The sequence below is a fragment of the Oncorhynchus tshawytscha genome, linkage group LG15, assembly GCF_018296145.1.
Source record: "Oncorhynchus tshawytscha isolate Ot180627B linkage group LG15, Otsh_v2.0, whole genome shotgun sequence".
In the NCBI taxonomy this organism is placed as follows: domain Eukaryota; kingdom Metazoa; phylum Chordata; class Actinopteri; order Salmoniformes; family Salmonidae; genus Oncorhynchus; species Oncorhynchus tshawytscha.
In genome coordinates this window covers 6,629,438-6,652,914 of record NC_056443.1, presented here as the reverse complement: position 1 = coordinate 6,652,914, position 23,477 = coordinate 6,629,438, and the positions used below count along the sequence as shown (strand labels likewise).

Sequence of the window (23,477 nt, the reverse complement as noted above, 5' to 3'; positions counted from 1 at the left end):
GGCACTGTTGACGTCAATTGAAGGCAGGCCCCCACACCTGTCTGATTCAGAGGGGTTTAGTTAAATGCGGACGACACATTTCTGTTAAATGCATTTTAGTTGTGCAACCCCTCCAGCTTAAATATAAATCATATGAACATAAGGTTGCTGGAGTTTGACAGGCTTTCCATCTTCCCCAAGCCCTGGAGCTTTTCTGGGAGTTTCTCTTTTTACCACGTGGCCTGATTAGAAACTCTAGTCCCATCATTGCCCATATTCAACCTTTTTACAACAGTCTAATCACGTCAACGTGTAATGTCCAGCGTTTTACCTGGTTAGGCTACCAGATCCGGGAAAAACTAAAGGCCCCAGGAACAATCACTTGCTTCACAATTGGGACCTGTGGTGTGCCACCTCTGCTCTGTATGGTTGCAATTAATTCTGCCTGTTACCCTCTCAGAAATGCCCAGTTCGCAGTGTGTAGGCTAGGCTTACATGGTGCAAAAAGCCTGTGTCCAACGCATATCTCCTGGGTTTTGGTTGAGAGATGCAATGCTCAACTGACTGGAACAATTTTGAAGTTGTCTTGCCAAAATCAATTCAAGTAGCCTATAAAAGTTGTTGCTATATAGATTACATAGCCTATGGCCAGACAGGATGATATTAGGTATATTGTCATTTCAGTAAGTTACTCCAATGACTGTATATATGAATGGTGACACCAATCATTCCTATTTGAAGCCTTAATAGCACATTGAACCAATAGCTACCCAGACTATCTGCATTGACCATTTTTGCACTATTTTTTAACTCATCACATATACCGCTCTTACTGGTTACCTTTCCTTTTTCCTAGTCACGTCATCCCTTCTTCCAGTGCATTCGGAATGTATTCAGACCCCTTCACTTTTTCCACGTTGCAGCCTTATTCTAAAATTGATTCCATTTCCTCACCATATGGAACATTTCTGGGATCTTTCATTTCAGCTCATGAAACATGGGACCAACACTTTTACATGTTGCGTTTTATATTTTTGTTCATTGTATGTAGCCTTAGAAATAAGGTTTATGAAATCTGTAACATTAATATATTGGCCATCTGAGTCTCACTATAATAATCCGTTTGATACAGCAGTAGCAATACCGGGATATAACATCTCGAGAACAAACAGGAATGCCTATGGTTGAGTTGTGCATTTTCAGAATCATATTCTTGTGAAGTTTAGAGGATCTCATGTCTAATGCTGAAGTGTTGTGGTTGCACGTTCACCTGCCTCATCTAAAGCCTCTTCTTTAGGGTGCTGCTATAGGCCACCAAGTGATAACTAGCACTAGTGGATAATGCAAAGGATGACCTGAATATAGACTGGTTTTCATCATACTATCTTCTCACTGTAACCAGCAGTGCCTGTAATCTGGTTCAGGTTATTAATCAACTTATGAGGGTGTTTAAAAACAGTACAGAAACTATATAATCAATGTGTATTGATCACATTTCGACCAATGCTGCACAACCCTCAAGTTGTATCCAGACCCTTTGTCTGTACTGATGTATTTGGATGGACATACCTAGAAAGGTTGGGTCTAAAATGGTGTGAGATCATACAAAACGTTTTGTACTGATTCCTTTGTTGGAGATGAGGAGCATCCCAGACACTTCACTTGATGCATTTACAAAAGTAGTTTATTGCAGTTATTGATAAGCTTGTACCTAATAAGAAACTGACTGTTAGCTTTTAAATGGGCTTTAAGTTCTGTCTGAGGGACGAGGCAAAAAGTGATGGATAAGTCTGGCTGCACATCTGATCGGCAAACTTACTGTATTGACAAATTATGACTAAACAAAATAAATTGTATTAAGCCATGAAATTACAAGAAAATAAAAAAATAGAAAAAAGCTTTCAAATACTTTAAATTAAAATTATCAACCTTTTTGATGGTGCCAATTACTTTAATTACTATTTCATTGGCAAACGTAGTAATGAAATGGCCACAACAAACTTTGTGCCATCATATTCATGCATAAAATACCTAATAATGAAAGAAAAGCATTGTAATTTAAAGTTCTGCAAAGTTAGGTTGGGTGAGGAGGAAAAATGTATTGTCCATAAATGAGAAACCCCTGGTTTAGACAATTTAGATAGAAAGCTGAGGATGGTAGCCGCACGGCCGGTCCACTCTTTAGGTAGGACTAGGCCGCCGCCTGTGGCAGCAGATTGACGAGGGCGGCCTTTTCTGAGCTAAAGTGACCAAGACTCACCAACAACACACAACCTCACATAATTCTGACCAAAAACTCTCAACCAGTGGCATATGGGCTTTTTTAGGTGATTCCTGATGCCGCCCTTTAATAACCATTCCCAGCACGCATCTCTGCAGCGCTCCACCAACATGCAGTCCAAACAATGTACAGAAATCATGGAGCAGATTTAGGATATGGAAGAAAGTTTGTCCTTTTCTGTAGCCTACAGGATGGATATAAAAATGTATGACCATTTAATGAGACGGACACTTTTTACATCATGAAGCTTTCTCTGATCAAATAGCCTAACCTAAATGGCCCTCAACAACAACAAAAAAACATTTTAAAAAGCGCTGTCATGTTAATGAAAGTCTCCTAAAAATACGACGTGTCAAAGTAAAATGGACAATCACTGTTGTCCAGGAGTTTTACCCCATTGGCATGATTTAGTGCTTTCAAGTTTGTGTCTGAATTTCTTTTGACAAGCTGATCATAGTTCAAAAGAAAATACTATTGCATTTTCTGTTGTGTAAACACATTGCAAACAGGCTTGCGATAACTCCTGATAAAGATGGGTAGCTGATATTCAGAGATGACACAGTCAAATTGATTGGTCACAGCAATCAAGACTAATAAAGCCAATGCAATGACCTGTTTTACAAACTGTGGACCTACCACATGGATGTGCATTCATAAAATTCCATTGCTGGCTGACATTGTAGACTACACCCCAAGTAAGCAGGAGCAAACATCTTTGTTCGGTCCTTTCCGGACATAGTTTATGTTTTGCAAACTGTATGCTTACCACAGATGGGAATTCATTCAAGGCAACACTCTAGTCGACACCTCAGTAAGCAAGGACTGGCGCCTTTTGGAAGTCTTTTTTTTGTGTGGAGCAGTTCCGGAATGGCCTTGACTTCTACATCAATTGAAAATTGTTTTTTTGGTACTTCCGGACCAAAGCTGAACCAATCATGGCCTTGATGTCTATAAATGACTTCTTTTCAACTTTCATCAGGCACATTTTTGCTTCTGAATTTCTACATCTGGAAAATACACATTTTCAACGACCCCAGGCTGTGTCACAACCAGCCGTGAGAGTAGCAGCAATGACAAGATCATAATTGGATATCACGAAATTGAGGAGAAAAAGGGGGTAAAAGTGTTTTTTTTATATTTAAACACACAGATTGGGAGCTGTACTGTTAAATTTCAGTGCAGCCTTTCAATATTATTGACCACACCGTGTTGAAAAATACTTGACATTTCAACCTCTGCCATATCATAGAATCAGAACCATCTATCTAATAGAGCAGAGGGTTCTCTTTAATGGATGCATCGCAAATGTTAAACATGTAAAGTGTGGTGTGCCCTCTACTCTATTCTATTTTTTACTAATGACCAGCCACAGGCATTAAACAAAGCCTGTGTGTCAATGTATGCTGATGATTCAACCCTATACGCTCAGCATCCAGTTAGTGAAATCACTGCAACCCTGAACAAAGAGTTTGTCACTTTTAGAATGGGTGGCCAGTAATAAACTAGTCTGAAACATCTAAGCGCATTGTATTTGGTACAAATCATTCCCTAAATTCTAGACTCAGCTGAATCTGATCATTAATAATGGTTCTGTTGAGGAGACTAAATTACTTAAACATATTGATTCAATGGTTGTAAAGACTGGGAGAGGTCTGTTGGTGAAAGAGATGCTCTTTTTTGACTCCACAAAGCAAGTCATGCAGGCTCTAATGTAATCGTATCTTGATTATTGCCCAGTTATATTGTCAGGTGCTGTAAAGGACCTAGAAAAACTGTTGCTGGCCCAGAACTGAGGCACATTTGAATCAGTATTATCAGAGGGCTAATATCAATACTATGCATGCCAGTCTCTAGGCTAAAAAGGTAGAGGAGACATTGACTGCATCACTTTTCTTGCAATTGGGAGTGTTAAATTCCCAATTGTTTGCATAGTTAATTTACACTCAGCTCTGACACACACTTACCCCACGAGACATGCCACCAGGGATCTTTTCACAGTCCCTAAATTCAAGAAAACGTACAGTATTGCAAGGAACTACGTTCCATCTCAGATTGCTCAAGTGGACAGCAAATGTGGATTAAAAAAACACCTCATTGCACAATACTACTCCCCTATTTAACCTAGATTGTTTTGTGAGTGTATATACTGATATGTGGGCCGTGTGATGTTTTAGATGTATTTACACTGAACATAAGTATACATGTAAAGTGTTTGGGTCTCATTTTTCATGGGCTAATAAATTTCCCAGAAATGTTCCATATGCACAAGACTTCTCTAAAATGTATATCCCTGTTAGTGAGCATTTCTCATTTGGCAAGATAATACACCTGACAGGTGTGGCATATCAAGAAACTGATTACACAGCATGACGCAATGCCTTTACCATAAATCATTAAACAGGTACACCTGTGTTCACAACTTCAGACCACGTGTATGGGCAAGTGGGTTGCTGATGTCAATGTTGTGTCCCATGGTCGTAGTGGGATTATGGTATGGGCAAGCATAAACTACGGACAACAAACACAATTGCATTTTATTGATTAGAGCGTTAATTCACAGACATACCGTGACGAGTTCCGGAGGCCCATTGTCGTGCCATTCTTCCGCTGCAATCACCTCACGTTTCAGCATGCTAATGCACGGCCACATGTCGCAAGAATCTGCACACAATTCCTGGAAGGTGACAATTGTCGCAGTTCTTCCATGGCCTGCATACTCACCAGACAGGTCACTCATTGAGTATGGTACGTACAGGTTGTCTACATTACAACCAGAAACACAATGTGTATATGCCGTATTATGCTAAAGTATAATAGTAACTCCCTCACCACCATTCTATTTTACAGGCATGTGTAGATCGGTTCCCGGAGGACCACGCTGTCGTCAAAGAAAATGTCTCAATGTTGAAAGATGAGGACTAAACTATCCTAATAAATGTGTTTTGTGAAGGCTACCCATGTTATATTAAGTGTAGCCTACTTAAAAGTAGGGCTGAGCGTTGACTGGAAGCCCGACGTTAAATTGCATTGTTCTACTTCAGGCAGAAACTAGCGTCTGAATCAGGAAAGTTTCCTCTCGAACTTTACAGGCGAGAATATAATGTTGAATAAGGGCTGAGAGAATGTTGCAGGACATTTCCTGGAAAACAGGGGCAGAGGAAATGTGCAGGTTTTTATAGCTCATCTCATGCTGTACTACACATTTTGCGCTTAGAGAATTTAGCATTTTTAAAGCTAAAAACGAGTTGTTGACTGATAAAGGCACAGGATTATTTGCGGTCTTGTTCGCTAAATGCAGACCAGCCAACTATGCATTGGCAGTGAGACACGCATTTCACCCTTTTCTCATGCACTCGCCGCACACCTTATCTCACGCATTGAAAAGTACTTGTTTTATTTAACTTTGTCGTCCATTGTATAGTTGGCGAGTTAACTTTATCTATGCTCCAAATCTTTTTGAAATCGGAGCATCTGCGCCTGCAATTTAATTTAACATCACGTGCGTAACCTCTCGTTTTGCCACAGTACTGTGAACTGCGGCACATTGACGCATATGATTGGTGTAGTTATGTAAGGGATTGGATGGATGTTTTAAAGAAACACCCCTCAAGATTGGAGTTCAATGGAGATCAAGAACGTTATCCATTCAGTTGATAAAACTGTGAAAAGTGTTTTATGTACAATATTGTCAACATATTAGGTTGTTTTTACTCCTGTCCCCATTGCACAAGGCAACCTTTTGACAGCATGTACTAAAGTCGATTTAGAGATTGGCATTTAGGCTCTGACAGCGAAAAGGCAGCACCAGACCTACAGTATGTTTCAGCAGGGACGTTTGGTAGGGTTACCTGATTTGTAGCTATGTACATTTTGTTAAACAGATTGTGAACCCAAAAGTGTAAGTTTGATTCTAGAGGAGGGGGGGGATAAATATATAAAAATGTTGGTTTGGGTGTAGTGGCAGATTTAATGTCTAGTTGTCTTAAGGAGATATCTATTTATTTTAGTATGATCAGTGGAACAGTTCTCATTCTTAACAATGGGCTAAAATAAAGGGTAAATGCTCCTCAGTTTCATCAGCTGTCTGTGTGGCTGGTCTCAGACGATACCGCAGGTGAGGAAGCCAGGTGTGGAGGTCCTGGACTGGCATGGTTATACGTTGTTGGACATACTGACAAATTCTCTAAACGACTGGGACCCACGCTGAGAGGACTTACATCCAGACCACAGCACCAAAAGCCACACCCACAACCCAACCAATCAACAGCCCCCAAACCACACAACCAACAACATTGGACACTTTATGGAAGATAAAGCCTTCATTATCTCCTCCTGGAATATCCAAGGCCTGAGGTCATCTGCCCTTGGCATAAAGAGCAGGAAGCTGGATTTCAAAGAAATCAGAAATACAGACATTGTCATCCTACAAGAAACATGGTATAGAGGAGACGGACCCACTGGTTTCCCTCTAGGTTACAGAGAGCTGATAGTCCCATCCACCAAACTACCAGGTGTGAAACAGGGGAGGGACTCGGGGTATGCTAATTTGGTATAGATCAGACCTAACTCACTCTATTAAATCAATCAAAACAGGAACATTTTACATTTGGCTAGAAATTCAAAAGGAAATGATCTTCAGAGGAAAATGTCCTCCTGTGTGCTACCGATATCCCCCCACTAGAATCCCCATACTTTAATGAAGACAGCTTCTCCATCTTGGAGGGGGAAATCAATCATTTCCAAGCTAAGGACATGTACTACTCTGTGGCGTCCTAAATGCCAGAACCGGATAAGAACCTGACACCCTCAATACCTGGAGGTGACAGCATTTGCTCCCCTATATGCCCCCTCCTAGGCACAACTATGACAACATAACCAACTAAAACGGGTCAAAACTCCTGCAGCTCTGTCGCATGCTGGGTATGTACATAGTCAATGGTAGGCTTTGAGGGTACACCTATGGTAGGTACACCTATAGATCCTCACTTGGCAGTAGTACTGTGGACTACTTTATCACTGACCTCAACCCGGAGTATCTGAGCGTTCAGTCAGCCCACTGACACCGCTATCAGACCACAGCAAAATCACAGTCTACATGAACAGATCAATACTTAATAATGAGGCATCAAAGCCAGAGGAACTGAATAATATTAAGAAATGCTATAGATGGAAGGAATGTAGTGTGGAAACCTAACAAAAAACTATTAGGCAACAGCAAATTCAATCCCTTTTAGACAACTTCCTCGACAAAACGTTCCACTGTAATAGTGAAGGTGTAAACTTGACAGAGAAAATCTAAGCAGTAAATTTAAGCTCTCAGCTTCCCTAAGAAATCAAAACATTTTGAACAGAAAACCAAAGAAAATTTACACTGACAATTAGGTTTTTGAATTCTTCATCAAACCAAGAAAGAAATTGAGAAACCTATCCAACCAAAAACATAAAGACCCAGAAAACCTTAGTCTGTGCCTTCACTATAGTGAATCACAAAAACAATACAGAAATACACTACGGAAAAAGAAGGAACAGCACATCAGAAATCAGCTCAATGTAATTGAAGAATCCATAGACTAACCACTTCTGGGAAAATTGGAAAACACAAAACAAACACAGCGTTATCTATCCAAAAATGGAGATGTATGGGTAAATCTTTTTGGCCCTATAACAAAGGACAAACAGCAAAAACATATACATGATCAAATACAAATATTAGAATAAACTATTAAAGACAACCAGAACCCACTGGATTCTCAAATTACATTGACTGAACTGCAGGAGAAAATACAAACCCTCCAACCCAAAAAGGCCTGTGGTGTTGATGGTATCTTCAATGAAATGATCAAATATACAGACAACAAATTCTAATTGGCTATACTTAAACTCTTTAACCTCATGCTTCGCTCTGGCATCTTCCCCAATTATTGAAACCAAGGACTGATCACCCCAATCCACAAAAGTGGAGACACATTTTGATCCCAATAACTACCGTGGTATATGCATCAACAGCAATCTTGGGAAAATCCTCTGCATTATCATTAACAACAGACCTGTACATTTCCTCAGTGAAAACAATGTACTGAGCAAATGTCGAATTGGCTTTTTACAAATTGACCGTACGACAGAACATGTATTCACCCTGCACACCCTAGTTGACAAACAAACAAAGGCAAAGTCTTCTCATGCTTTGTTGATTTCAAAAAAGCCTTTGACTCAATTTAGCATGAGGGTTTGCTATCCAAATTGATATAAAGTGGTGTTAGGGGAAAACCATAAGACATTATAAAATCCATGTACACAAACAAGTGTGCGGTTAAAATTGGAAAAAAACACGAATTTCTTTCCACAGGGCTGTGGGCTAAGACAGGGATGCAGCTTAAACCCCATCCTCTTCAACATGTATATCAACGAATTGGCAAGAGCACTAGAACAGTCTGCAGCACCCGGCCTCAACCTACTAGAATCTGAAGTCAAATGTCAACTGTTTGCTGATGATCTGGTGCTTCTGTCACCAACCAAGGAGGGCCTACAGCAGCACCTAGATTTTCTGCACAGATTTTGCTAGACCTAGGCCCTGACAGTAAATCTCAGTAAGACAAAAAATAAGTGTTCCAAAAATGATAGTCGCCAGGACCACAAAGACAAATTCCATCTAGACATCATTGCCCTCGAGCACACAAAAAACGATACATACCTCGGCCTAAACATCAGCGCCACAGTAACTTCCACAAAGCTGTGAACGAGCTGAGAGACAAGGCAAGAAGGGCCTTCTACGCCATCAAAAGGAACATAAAATTCAACATACTAATTAGTGTCTGGCTAAAAATACTTGAATCAGATATAGAACCCATTGCCTTTCATGGTTGTGAGGTCTGGAGAAGAGTCCCCTAAGCAAGGTGGTCCTGGGGCTCTGTTCACAAACAGAGCCCCAGGACAACAACAAAATTAGACCCAAACAAATCGTGGGAAAACAAAAAGATAAGTACTTGACACATTGGAAAGAATTAACAAAAAAACAGAGCAAACTAGAATGCTATTTGGAGACCGAGAGTACACAGTGGCAGAATACCTGACCACTGTGACGGACCCAAACTTAAGGAAAGCTTTGACTATGTACAGACTCAGTGAGCATAGCCTTGCTATTGAGAAAGGCTGCTGTAGGCAGACCTGGCTCTCAAGAGAAGACAGGCTATGTGCACACTGCCCACAAAATGAGGTGGAAACTGAGCTGCACTTCCTAACCTCCTGCCAAACGTATGACCACATTAGAGAGACATATTTCCCTCAGATTACACAGATCCACAAAGAATTCGAAAACAAACCCAATTTTGATAAACTCCAATATCTACTGGGTGTAATACCACAGTGTGCCATCACTGCAGCAAGATTTGTGACCTGTTGCAACAAGGGCAACCAGTGAATAACAAACACCATTGTAAATACAACCCATATTTGTTTATTTATTTTCCCTTTTGTACTTTAACTATTTACACATTGTTACATTTTAAATGTCTTTATTATTTTGAAACTTCTGTAAGTGTAATGTTAACTGTTCATTTGATTGTTTATTTCACTTTTGTTTTATCTACTTCACTTGCTTTATCAATGTTAACATATGTTTCCCATGCCGATAAAGTCCTTGAATTGAATAGAATTTAAATTAACATTCTATTCTTTGGCAAAAGCTCTGGTGGACAAACAAATTTGTGCACAAAATTGGAGAGAAATAAGCTTTTTCTGCATATGGAAAATTTCTGCAATCTTATTTCAGCTCATGAAACATAGGACCAACACTACATGTTGCATTTATATTTTTGTTCAGTATATTTTTGTAGCCATTCATGGGCAGTTTTGAACAAGTCCTACAAATAAGCATTGGATATGAAATGCTGCAGGAATCAAATATAATTTGACATTTTAATATTGTGGACATGCTAGGCAACTCAAACACATTTTCTAGAGTAAGATGATGGCAAGGATCTTCAATTAATTGTTATAACAAGATCATTTTCAAATACCCAGCAATTGGGAAACACAGATCAGGGGTTGCCAACCGTCCTGAAGAGGAAGCAGGATTTTTTTCCTAAACCTATTTTAAAGTGATAGTTTACCCAAATTATAAAATGTTTGTGTCCTTACCTTGAAAGCAGTATATGGACAAGGAGACCCACTGCCATAAACCATTAAAATGTCCTGGCCAAAAACTTGATGTAGCTGTAACACCCTGCCACATGTTGCACACAACTTTCCACCTGAGAACAGGGATTAATCCCTGCTTCCAACCTTCGCACCGTTTCTAGCATTGGCCTGTCTCCCTATCTCATTTCATTACTGTCTGAATAGTGTCAAACCACCTAAAAAGTGTCTACATTTTTTGGCATACTTTGTATTTCACCCACCAAAAATGGCAAAGTAGCAAGTTGTCCAATTTTGAGTGTTCATTTAATGTTCAAAGCATTCTGAATACACCTGACCTGTGTTTAAAAATATATATTCCACCCTGGTCATAGGCCTAAGCCATGTCAAAATACATAGAATTGCAGGAAATTAGCTTTAAAATAGTAACATTTCCTCCTGTCTAGGGGTTGTGCCAGGGGGCAATGAAATTCACATAGCAAATCTCACTCCAAGCATTCTTCAGAAGTTGGCAGCTGTGTCAAATGACCAAACGAAGTAGGCAGTGGCATGGTGTATTTAGCCATAGAAGCACAGTGACATGCCTCAATGCAGTCATATTGGTTGGTTATTGGGGGTGTGGCTTTCAGGTGGCTCTTTTTGGCAACCCATCCCGTGTGTTAATCTGTTCTGTTATATTTCATCAAATTGGACTAACTCAGTGCACAGCTTGCTATGAATTCTATATGATGGTGTTTACATGTTTATGTAAAAAGACTAATGGCCTGTTTGAAACACTGACAAGTAAAAGAGCAGTTTTCTTGTTGTTGCTAAATCTGATTTGGTGGGCCTGGCTCCCCAGTGGGCCCACCCTTGCCTATGCCTCTGGTTAAGAAACATCACGTCAAATCTAAGGTTACCACAAATTATTGACTGAAGGGATATTTTCAGTCATGACCACTCCAGTTCTTAAGGTGGCAGTAAAGACTAATCTCTGTACTGTCTATACAGAGAGAAGAAGAAATAGGGGCTACCGTAAATCGCCACTATTTACATTGCTTTGCGTCCACCGCCTGCTGATTGCCGGTAAAATGGGGCAGGGCTAGGGCAGCACCATAACGCTTTGCCGAATCTGAAGCAGTTCATATATGTAATTGTGAAACAGAAATTACCACTCGATTAGACCTGGATTTGACATTATGGATCCCAATCGGATAATTCAAGCCCTGAAAGGGACGATCGATCCCAACCTCCGGATAGCGGCTGAAAACGAACTCAATCAGGTGGGTGGATGCCCAAAATAACTTTGTTGTTTTTGTTATCTGGTCAGCATGAACCCATTTCCAGAAAGGGTTGTCCGTGTTTATGATTTGAGATCGCAATAAGGCCGTGTTTCGGGATCAATGATTAGTCCTTCTATAACTTATGTTTGCATCTATCTGTTTATTGTGTAGGACACGAAACAGTAGATTGATATGTAATGTAACTTGCAACACAAACTGTTGCACCGGAGAACAATAGAATTGTGAGGGAGAGTGCGCCCACTGTGCAGCAGTCCGGAGATGGAGCTATTCGTGAAACAATGTAACTAGCAAGTGTCCGATTGGATTGGAATTGTAGACGTTACGCGCGAGTTGAAACATTGTACCAATTTCTATGGTTCATTGGATTTGACCGGTGAATTCTAACCGGGACAAATGATTGGCGTGTCTGTATGAAATGCCTGTCAGTCAGTGATTCAACCAAGGGAAATTAGGAGCATTTGCTGGAGACAGAACACTGACAGGGAGAGGAGGGAGATGAAGAAAGAGCGAGGTAAAGAGAGAATTCGGTTCAAAATATCCCTCCTTTTTTAATTGTTGTTTGTTGGTTATAACTCTGACAGACCCTGGCTCTTTTTAACAACCTTAAATCTGATAACTGGTCTGGCAAGATTGATGTGAGTGTGAGAGGAGCGAATAGGCTGCATGCTTCACCTGCTCTGCGTTTTCCTTGTTCTTCAGTTAGTATTGACATCAACAAACAACCTGGGAGTCCACCTCCTTACACTCTGCTCTGTCATCATATAATTGTTTTGACCACTGTGCTCACTGTGCGCTGTAGATGTGACGCTGACACCTGAAGTAGTCAGGTGCTTAACTTTATGTGGTCCGATTTGGGTTGAGCTAATTTTAAAGCAGTGTCTTATTTTGTATGTTCCAGTCGTACAAGATAATCAACTTCGCCCCCACTCTGCTCCAGATCATTGTGTCTGAACAGGTGGAGTTCCCTGTTCGACAAGCAGGTGAGAACCTTGCCTCAGAACATGACATAAAGACCTGCATCTGGCTGTTTTTAAAACATCACTGGACCAATGCAACAGCTATAAACAACACTGATAATAGCCTCACTTTGGGCTCAACACTGATAATAGCCTCACTCTGTGTCCAGGACACAGATTAAGCCTAGTCCTGGGCAAAAGATCACTTTCAATGAAGGTTCTTCATCAAGCATGCTTTTTAGTCCAGGACTAAGCTTAATCTGTGTCCGGGAAACTGGCACATGAATGAATTGTAAGGTAGAATTGTGTCAGTCTTGCCAGTCTGAGTGATCTCTGTTTGCCAGCGGCCATCTACCTAAAGAACATGGTGAGCCAGTACTGGCAGGACCGCGAGCCCTCTCTAGGGGAGGTGGTGTTCCCCTTCAACATCCACGAGAACGACCGCACGCAGATCAGAAACCACATCGTGGAGGCCATCATCCAGTGTCCTGAGTCCATCCGGTGGGTCCTGCTGTCCTAACCTCCTTTACCTCCCTTAACCCACTAACCCTTACCTCTTAGCCTGATACTCAGGGCAGGTGGTGCCCTGCTCCGGTCCTCTGCTCTGATCTACCTAGAGTCTTTGAAACCGGGTCACTTGACTGTATAGATTATCTGTGACTACAAGTGCCCAATGAAGAGGGATGGGAGGATTGTTTAGTGATGGCATGTTATAGAAAGAATACAATGCTGATGTATGTGTGTGTATTCTCTCTCCCAGGGCCCAGTTGACAGTGTGTTTGCGAGCCATCATAAAGCATGACTTCCCTGGGCGCTGGACGGCCATAGTGGATAAGATCGGCCTGTATCTGCAGTCTCAGAACAGTGGCAGCTGGTACGGCAGCCTGCTGGCCCTCTACCAGCTTGTCAAGACCTACGAGTGAGTCAACCAACCGGCACTGTTTGTCCCACCTGAGGACCCATCACTCTCACTAGTGATCAAGTCGTAACGATGCGGTGTTTTGAGCAACCATTTTCAGTCCTAGTTTAGTAGTTCTAGTGTATAAGCTGAGTGATATAAATTATTATTTCATTTACATTTTTCAGTCATTGCACCCAGCCTGTTGTCGACGATATCGTGTGTGTGTGTGTCAGGTATAAGAAGGCGGAGGAGAGGGATCCACTGCTAGCAGCCATGCAGATCTTCCTGCCCCGTATACAGCAGCTCGTCACCCAGCTACTGCCTGACGGCACCATCTTCTCTGTCCTCATACAGAAACAGATCCTCAAGATCTTCCACGCACTCGTACAGGTGAGAGAAGAGACTGTGTGTGACTGACTGACTGTGTGTGACTGACTGACTGTGTGTGACTGACTGACTGTGTGTGACTGACTGACTGTGTGTGACTGACTGACTGTGTGTGCTCAAGTGTCTGTGACTGACTGCATGTGGCATGCGTGTGCAATTGTGTGTGATACTAATACCAGTGTCTCTCTATTCTGCTCCCACAGTACTCCCTGCCTCTCCAGCTGATTAATAACACAGTCATTACCCAGTGGATGGAGCTCCTCAGAGCTGTTATGGACAGAGATGTCCCCCCAGTAAGTTTTATTTCTTCATCCTTTATTGTGTAGACCTGCCAGCCTTCTGCGAATTCTTCGACCTACGTTTTTTTATTGAAAGGGAGTGGAGAACCTCTGTTGTGTGTGTGTGTGTGGTTGCTAGGAGACTTTGGAAGTGGATGAGGATGACCGTCCTGACTTGGTGTGGTGGAAGAGTAAGAAGTGGGCCCTATACATCATCACCAGACTGTTCGAGAGGTGAGGGGACACGGGAGATGTATTTGTGTGTTGATGAATTTGGATGTATGTTGATGTGAATATGTTTGTTTGTTTGTGGATCGTAGCCTTTTTTTCAGTCTAACCATGTTGTTCTATACTTGTGTGGCAGGTACGGAAGCCCAGGCAACGTGACAAAGGAGTACTTTGAGTTTGCAGACTTTTTCTTGAAGACCTACGCTGTAGGGATCCAACAGGTAAGAGTCTGTAACATTCTAAATATGACATCCCGCTTGAATGTATAGATGTCTGTTAGTCCACATCTACCAATTGTGTGTGTGTGTGTGTGTGTGTGTGTGTGTGTGTGTGTGTGTGTGAGAGAGCAGGAGTAGTCGTCTGTTTAGTCTGACCCCGTACGATCTGGTGTGACCTCGTCTCTGGGTGGTCTCCTTCAGGTCCTGTTGAAGGTGCTGGACCAACACCGACAGAAGCAATATGTCACGCCTCACGTCCTCCAGAAGTCTCTTAACTACCTGAACCAGGGCCTGTCTCACTCCCTCACCTGGAAACACATGAAGCCACACATGCAGGCGGGTCAGACAGACACCACTACACCTGTATCTCTGTGACACGTTAATAATAATGGATTTGATTTATATTTAGGTCTTTTCCATCACAAATGTGGGATTATGTGTGAAATTACACATTGTTATACCGGTGGTGGGTCTGTTATAAGGTTGTGACATTACAACTTTGGATTGAGTTACAGTATGTGGCAGGTGATGATCAAAGTTAAATTTGTCTAATCTTTATGTCAGCATTTATATCTGCAGTTTTATATAGTTAGTAATTGAGCTAATCAGAATACTGCTATGCTTCTGAAAACGATGTTACAATTCCATTCCACTTTTAGTAGTTAACCTGAGTGTGTGTGTGTGTGTACTGTGCATCCCACAGACCATCAGCCAAGAGGTGATCTTCCCTCTAATGTGTTACAAAGACGAGGATGAGAAACTGTGGCAGGAGGATCCATACGAGTACATCCGCATGAAATTCAGTGAGTACACACGTTCTGTAACTCAATCAGTTAGTAGTTACGGAGGTAGTGGGACGTTGTATGGTCAGTATACATAATGACATGTTAGGTTGAAAATGTATGGCTTCCATAGAATAGAGATAAGGTAAATTCTCTGTTCCAGATGTGTATGATGACCATGCCCTCCCTGCCACCGCCGCCCAGAGCCTCCTGTGTAAAGCAGCCCGCAAAAGGAAGGAGGTGAGTGGAGAACCACACTAGAACCAAACAAAAACTACCCAACAGTCCTAAATAGATTACTTTCCTCATTTCCTTTCCTTAACTGAGTCGTCTCTGATATGACATGCATCACTTCTCTGCCCCCCCCCCCCTAGGTTCTTCCCCAGATGATGGAGTTCTGCCACCAGATCATGATGGAGCCCTCTGCTGACCCCCGCAGGAAGGATGGGGCGCTGCACGTCATCGGCTCACTGGCCGAACTCCTACTGAAGGTCAGCAAGTGTGGCCGTCTCTGTACTTTCCCCTCTTGTTTTATGGCCTGTTTAGTCTCTCTGTGACTGAGTCCTCTCTTCCTGTTGTCATCCTGTAGAAGAGAGTGTACAGGGAGCAGATGGAGCTGATGTTACAGAATTACGTTTTCCCTCTACTCAACTCCCCTCTGGGATACCTCCGGGCCAGGGTGAGACACACACGCACGCGTGCGCTTTCACTCCAGGGCCCCTCTAACCCAACCCTTCTCATGGAGCTGAGAATGGGTGTGTAAGAACATGTAGGGCGGCAGGTAGCCTAGTGGTTAGAGCGTTGGACTAGTAACTGAAAGGTTGCAAGATCGAATCTCTGAGCTGACAAGGTAAAAATCTGTCGTTCTGCCCCTGAACAAGGCAGTTATCCCACTGTTCCTAGGTCGTCATTGAAAATAAGAATTTGTTCTTAACTGACTTGCCTAGTTAAATGAAGGTAAAATAAAAAATAGAAGTGTGTGTGTGTTATTGTGTGTGAGCAGTTCTTCGATCTTTAAAATGGCTCCTTCCCTCTTTATACCTACAGTCCTGTTGGGTGCTACATTCCATACAGTCCATCCACTTGAGTCAGAATGGTCTGTCAGTCCTGTTTTATATGGATTAAACATCCCCCTTCAGCTTTCTGCACTCCTTTACCCTCCCTGCTATTTTACTTACTGGCCCTCTTCAGGCTGGTGATCGTGTTGGGAAGCACCACTGCACATTTTGGTGACTGGAAGTGGACAGTGCTGATTTGTACATAATGTGGATCGGCTCCACACTGATAGCGATGCCCATCCGTGTGGTTTATGGATCAGTGATTGTGACCCTCTGTTTGTCTTCAGTCGTGCTGGGTGCTGCATTCGTTCAGCCCGCTGCGTTTCCATAACGAGTTGGTCCTGAGGAATGCGGTGGAGCTGGTCAAACAGGGCCTCGTAGCAGACAAGGAGATGCCCGTCAAGGTGGAGGCTGCTATCGCCTTGCAGACACTGGTCAGCAACCAGGAGCAAGGTCTGAGGTTCACACACACACACGGACGTGCACACATGCATACACAAATGCACAAGCGTCGCTAGCACAGACACACACACACACACACACTCTGAACCCTCTCTCCCTCTCTTTAGCTAAGGTCTACATCAGGCCCTACATCCGGCCTGTCATGCAGGAGCTGCTCCACGTCATCAAGGAGACGGAGAACGATGACCTCACTAATGTCATTCAGAAGATGATCTGCGAGTACAACCAGGAAGTGGCTGTCATTGCCGTCGACATGACCCAGAACCTGGTACACCCCTACGCCTCCACTGGCATGCTCTACTGTTTAACAGTATCTCTGTGTGTGAGAAAGAGTCTTTGTATGTATACTATCTTCACCAGTATGATTCTACATAAAGAGTGAGATGTAAGAGTGCATCTAACCTCGCTCTGTCTCTCTCTGTGTCTGTCTCTCTGTGTCTGTCTCTCTGTGTCTGTCTCTCTGTGTCTGTCTCTCTGTGTCTGTCTCTGCGTGTATGTCTCTGTGTGTATGTGTGTGTGTGTGTGTAAAGGCGCCCGCATTCTTCCTATCTGAAACAGTTTGTGCATATATTGTGACAACATTTTGTGACGTTTTTGTTTGATTGGTCTTCGGCTATGGTTGTTTTTTGGCTGTTCGTGAACACTTTTCTCTCGAGGCAAGCCGAATTCGGCAGCAAAGAAATACTGCACCAAACATCTTAGTTAGATGTAAAATTGCATGACTAAGATCTCCTAGGCATGACATTTTTTTTAGTTTAATTCAGACTTTTCTGGCTACGGCATCTCAAGATGGACAAACAGTACTATTGCCCCCCCCCCTCGTTTTTCAAGCGAAGGTCTTTTTAAGCGAGCACAGCCAAACCGAAACACGCGAAAGCCTTAACACCCCCTGCATATGTGTGTCTCCAGGCTGAGATCTTCACCAAGGTGCTACAGAGTGAAGAGTATGAGGAGAGTGAAGACAAGACGGTGATGGCTCTGGGGATCCTCAGCACCATAGACACCATACTCACTGTTATGGAGGACCACAAGGAGGTGAGACAGACTGTATACTCACGCATTCTACAGATGTACACACCCACACACACACACGCGCGCTCACCCTATTCCAAATCGAGTCCTCTGAAGCTCCAGTTGAATGTGTGATGATTGGTGATTGATTTGCTCCCTCTCCCCTGCTTTGTGTGAACACACAGTGTTATTGAACATCCTGTATGTCAGACTAGGGCTGTGACGGTCATGGAATTTTGGATGACAGTAATTGGCCAGCCAAATGACTGTGCTCTCCGTAATAACCGGTTTCCCTCTCCGCTCCTGACCACATGTGCCGCCATAGAAATAGAATGAATAGAATGGGCGTCCCCATTCAAGTCAATGATGGTGTGATGGGTGGACTGGCGGCCATTGCGAGTGCACCCATAGAAGTACAAACAGGAAGTGTACCCATCAATATGTGCTGTGATTTGTTGATTCAACTCCACTGACATTACAGAAATACATGAGCCACACCAGTTAACATCATTTGAATGAACAATGTACATTTCATAACGTTGTTAAGAGTCCATGTTACCGCAGAAACACTCAACCGTACGATTGCCCTGCCGCTCTGTCTTCAGTCAGCTGTTCGTTCCACATTTTACGCTTATGACTGTTATTTTATCCATAACAGTTGGTTATATGGTAATTGTGCCCTCCCTATGTCAGACCGATGTTAGCCTGGGATCAATAGATCTTTGACCTTTTGATATCTCTCTTTCTCTTTCTGCCTGTATCTTTCCTCTCTCACCCTCTTGACTGCCTCTCGTTCTTTCGCTATCGTGTTCTCTCTCTTCCCCTCTCTCCATCTCCCTCTCTCTCTCAGATCACTCAGCAGTTGGAGGGCATCTGTTTACAGGTGATAGGCCTGGTGCTGCAGAAGCCCATCATAGGTATGGCAGGTGTGTGTGCTCACGTCACTGTCTGTTTTTGTGTGTACACACATACTCATTTGTTTGCTGTGTGTGTCTATTCTTCTGTGTGACCTTTGAGTTCCATTGAGCTACCCCCCCCGTCTTGTATAACACCTTGTCCATTTCCGTCGCACAGTGAGCACGGTCTAATTATCAAAAGATGTTCCCCTTGTGCTTCCCAAATCCCAGATAACCAAGCACCGTGTGTGTGTGTGTGTGTGTGTGTGTGTGTGTGTGTGTGTGTGTGTGTGTGTAAGGTGAAAATACAGCTCTATGTTAATGAATGTGTTATGTGATAACTTGTATAATGTTAGTTTCCTTCAAAAAGAGTGGGGGGGGGTCACTGTGGAAGATTGTTTATCACTCAAAGGGAAACATCAATTCGATGATCTGTTTCCTCCTCTTCTCTCTCCCCTCCAGAGTTCTACGAGGAGATTCTGTCCCTGGGGTTTGGGCTGACCTGCCAGACCATCTCCCCTCAGATGTGGCAGCTACTGGCGGTGCTCTACGAGGTCTTCCAGAACGACTGCTTTGACTACTTCACGGGTAGAGTACTGAGTCACTGAGTGAGAATATTGGGCTTACACACCTGTCTCGGTGAACATTGAATATCACAGTGAATGTGATGTCGAATAGCATGATGGTGATACTGGCCAAACATGCTGATGATCACGGTCTGTTCGCTTTCAGATATGATGCCTCTTTTGCACAACTACGTTACCGTGGATACAGACATGCTCCTGTCCAACCCCAAATATTTAGAGGTCATATACAACATGTGCAAAAAGGTGAGTGAGAGTGTGTGTGTGTGTGTGTGTGTGTGTGTGTGTGTGTGTGTGTGTGTGTGTGTGTTCAGGTAGAGTTTGATGAAGTGTCCCATGTTGACCTTTGACTCCTGTGCTGTAGGTGCTGACCAGTGATGCAGGTGAGGATGCAGAGTGTCACGCTGCTAAGCTGCTAGAGGTCATCGTCCTCCAGTGTCGGGGGAGGGGCATCGACCAGGTGAGAGGGACCGCGAAGGCTTCTGGGTAGTATTAAAGGGTAGAAGTGGTCCCAGTTCAGCCCAAATCAGTTTGCACGGTCTTTCCTTTTCATACCCTCAATCTCCCGTTGGGAGGGATGATTGCTATCAATATTGAATTGATTCTTCTCTCTCACCCGCATGTGATTTGGCACAGTTGTATCTCTTGTTTGCTCTCTCTCTCTCCCCCTTCCTCCAGTGTATCCCGTTGTTTGTGGAGGTTGTGTTGGAGCGGCTAACCAGAGGTGTGAAGTCCAGTGAGCTGAGGACCATGTGTCTGCAGGTGGCCATCGCTGCTCTCTACTACAACCCAGCCCTGCTCATCCACACGCTGGACAACATGCACTTCCCCCACACCCCACAGCCCATCACCGCTCACTTCATCAACCAGTGGATGAATGACACTGAGTTCTTCCTGGGGTAAGCGTATAAACTAAGCCATACACCCTACATCCTACGCCCTATACACTACCCACTATAAAGTACAGTGGATAAACAACGTGGATAAACAACGTGCCCTAAACCATGGTCCCTAAATACTACTAGACCCATACTGTATACGGTCCACTTCATCAACTATATTGTTAGTTATCACTGAGTCACACTGTGTTCTTCCTATAGCAGTGTAAAAACATAAGGGACATGCAATACTTATACCTACTACAGTACACTGTACATGATTAATTCACCACCTACCTGGAGTTCATTGTCTCTCTCTCTCCACTCCTCTCTCTCCCAGGCTCCATGACCGTAAGATGTGTATCATCGGACTGAGTGTTCTGATGGAGCTACCCTCCAGGCCAGTGGTGGTAGACGGGATAGCGGCTCAGATTGTCCCCAGTGTCCTGCTCCTCTTCCTGGGGCTCAAACACCTTTACTCCTCCCGCCTCAACAAGCCAGATCTTCTGGCCTGTACTGGGGTACCGGAGGAAGACCAGAACGGTGAGAGGAAGAAAACGGGCGACAGAGGAGAGGAGACCGAACAAATGAGAGGGGAGTGGAGAGAGCAGGCAAGAGGAGGAGAGAAAAGGAAAGGAGAGATGCTAATACTGTTGAATCAAACCCGCTTCTTGGAAGCCATTGGGTAGGGCCAGGGATAATGTCAATGGTAGAAGATTAAGACACTACTAACACTAGCTATGGATGTGGTGGGAATCAGTCCTCAGCTGTTCATGTGTGTTGCTTTACACATCAATGGCCAGGTTTCAACACCTATGGACCTCTCTCTCTTTCTCTCTCTCTCTCTTTCTCTCTCTTTCTCTCGCTTGACTTCTCTCTCTGCCTTCAGGTCATATTAGTTGCACTACATTTCCCTACATGCCGCAGGGCAGCTGTGCTGGCATTCCTCAGTCAAGTGTGAAGAACCTGGAGTTCCAGAATATTCAGAGTGCTTCTGGGGGTTGTAGTGTTGTTGTGCAGTCAGACACAAAGGTAGTAGATGAGACTAGCTCAGAGGGAATGACTTTGAGTATTCTTCTGTCACATTTAGTCTCCATATTCGCTCCATTTGAGTTAATTTACCTTCTGTGAATATAGGAGTGTTATTGGGAACAGCAGGGTACAGGGGAGGTTAGGATGAAGTAAATTGTTATGTATGTTAGCTAAGCAGCTGTTACTGTAATTTGGCATATTTAAAATAGCATTAAGAAGAATTGTGCCTTTCAAAAAGGTCAAAGGGTCATCTTTTTCTATTCATTCTGTTTGTCTGTCTGCGTGTCTGTCTGCGTGTGTGTTGCGTCCACAGAGGAGATCCCTAGTGATGAGGACGAGGTGAATGAGAACTGTAACGCCATGATGCAACAACAGACTAGCACACACGTAGGCCACGAGGACGATGAGGAGGAGGAGGAGGATGATGAAGACTACTGGGATGAAGAAGGGCTGGAGGGGACACCCCTGGAGGAGTACAACACGCCTCTGGACTATGACAATGGAGAGGACGAATACCAGTTCTTCACCGCTGCCCTACTCAGTAAGTGGTTACACATCTACACACACCAACTCGCACACATAGCTACTTGTGCGCACACACACACACACACACACACACAGGAAAAACAAATATGCATGCATACATGTACGAACGCGTGTGCGCCCACACACACACACACACACACACACACACACACACACAAACACACAGAGGCATCTAACCCTTACTCTATCCCGTGTGTACTATAGGGGTCCAGAACACTGACCAGCCTTGGTACCAGTCTCTGACCACGCCCCTCAGTGATGACCAGAAGAAACAGCTGCAGGAGATCTACAGCCTGTCCCAGCAGAGGAGGAGCACCGCTGCCAAGGGCCAATGGTGAGGCAGAAGAGAGGTACGGGGGACCAATGGGGAGAGAGGACAGGGGGCGAATGGGGAGAGAGGACGGGGGGGGCGAGGGCTAATTGGGAAAGAGGGGAGAGCGCCAATGGGCAGGAGAGAGAGGACAGGAGGCCAAGGGCCAATGGGTTGGGAGTTGGGAGATGGTGAGGCTGAAGAATAAGGATGCAAGGTGTAAAATACAACAACAGTAAAAGGTTGTTGATTTAAACATGTATTTTGTCAAGCATGCTGTATTTTCCAGTACGTTGAGTCCTAACACTGTGTGATGTTGTTTCAGAGCTGTAAGAGACATGGCTGGAGGCCTGGATGGAAGGAGGAGTAGCAGCAGAGTTCTGGCCTGATCTGAAGTGGATTTAAAACACACCAAGAACTGTTTCAGACCAGATCTATCTAGACTTTACTGATCCCACCAAGACCGGGCCATCTAGAACCGTAACTGAACTCGGTGGAGACCCACCAGAGACCATAACACCAGGACTTTACACTACACACTTTACGGTTCACATCTCAGACCGTAATTCGACCACACCCACCCCAGAGAGAGAGAGAGAGTGAGAGAGAGAGAGTGTGTGAGATTGATGTCCTGCTCTGTATCACTGACCAGCAAATTCATCTTCTAGTGCAGTACAGTCTTTGGGTCTGTGATTTTGTAACTGTGTGAATGTAAGTATTGTACACAAAATCTCTGTTCCTCTATAGCCTGACTTTTGTTTGGTCTCGGAGAGGACTGGGCAGATGTCCTTGGTTGCCATGGCATCAATCAGAACCATGTGTCAGTTAGTCTGAACCAAAGCTGTGGTGCTAATGGACGGACAGACAGGCATGTTGGGGTGAAGGGTTAGGGGTCAGTGACCTTTAACCCACGGGGGGGGGGTTCCTTTCACACTGATGAATTGTAATAGGGGGCAAGATGCTGGGAGGAGAGTGTTTGTTTGTCTTTGTTTTATATAACTGTTTTCATTTAACTTAAGAAAATCATAAACGTTCATGTAACATCTAGCCTGTGTGTGTGTGTGTGTGTGTGTGTGTGGTAAAGATTTTATATTGATTTCACATAGAGGATATTGCGGCAGCTGAAACGTTCCGTCTTTGTACGTCTCTTCCTGCTCTGTTGAATCAATACTAGGTCAGAGTTCACTGCTGCGATCAACTCTCATTTATAAAACATCCAGCTCAGTAGCACACAGATGGATTGAACAACTACTGTAACATGTAGGTGAACAGTA

General features: G+C 43.6%; 1 protein-coding gene and 1 long non-coding RNA gene across 5 annotated transcripts; both read left to right on the top strand.

The window, feature by feature from the left end:
• The first annotated feature begins 4,710 nt into the window (after window positions 1-4,710).
• LOC112214928 lies at window positions 4,711-6,168 on the top strand. Its single transcript, XR_002948168.2, has 3 exons — window positions 4,711-4,751; window positions 4,821-5,005; window positions 5,108-6,168. It is a non-coding gene; the product is annotated as an uncharacterized LOC112214928 (long non-coding RNA).
• Window positions 6,169-11,447: 5,279 nt separating this feature from the next.
• Window positions 11,448-23,250, top strand: LOC112214290 (importin-8-like). 4 transcript variants are annotated; one of them, XM_042298015.1, is made up of 25 exons: window positions 11,450-11,655; window positions 12,575-12,656; window positions 12,977-13,133; window positions 13,393-13,551; window positions 13,767-13,923; window positions 14,124-14,213; window positions 14,338-14,432; window positions 14,563-14,647; window positions 14,846-14,980; window positions 15,348-15,447; window positions 15,590-15,666; window positions 15,801-15,917; window positions 16,016-16,105; window positions 16,772-16,937; window positions 17,054-17,214; window positions 17,856-17,981; window positions 18,808-18,874; window positions 19,316-19,441; window positions 19,586-19,683; window positions 19,802-19,897; window positions 20,116-20,336; window positions 20,656-20,858; window positions 21,661-21,888; window positions 22,098-22,243; window positions 22,529-23,250. In XM_042298015.1, exons 1-24 carry the CDS (start codon window positions 11,572-11,574, stop codon window positions 22,229-22,231), a joined length of 3,054 nt encoding a protein of 1,017 aa, XP_042153949.1. In that variant the 5' UTR covers window positions 11,450-11,571; the 3' UTR covers window positions 22,232-22,243; window positions 22,529-23,250. The 4 variants fall into 4 exon arrangements, with proteins under 4 accessions (XP_042153950.1, XP_042153949.1, XP_042153948.1 ...); XM_042298014.1 differs by having other exon boundaries at window positions 18,808-18,883; window positions 22,098-22,227; XM_042298013.1 differs by having other exon boundaries at window positions 18,808-18,883.
• The last annotated feature ends 227 nt before the right edge of the window (window positions 23,251-23,477 follow it).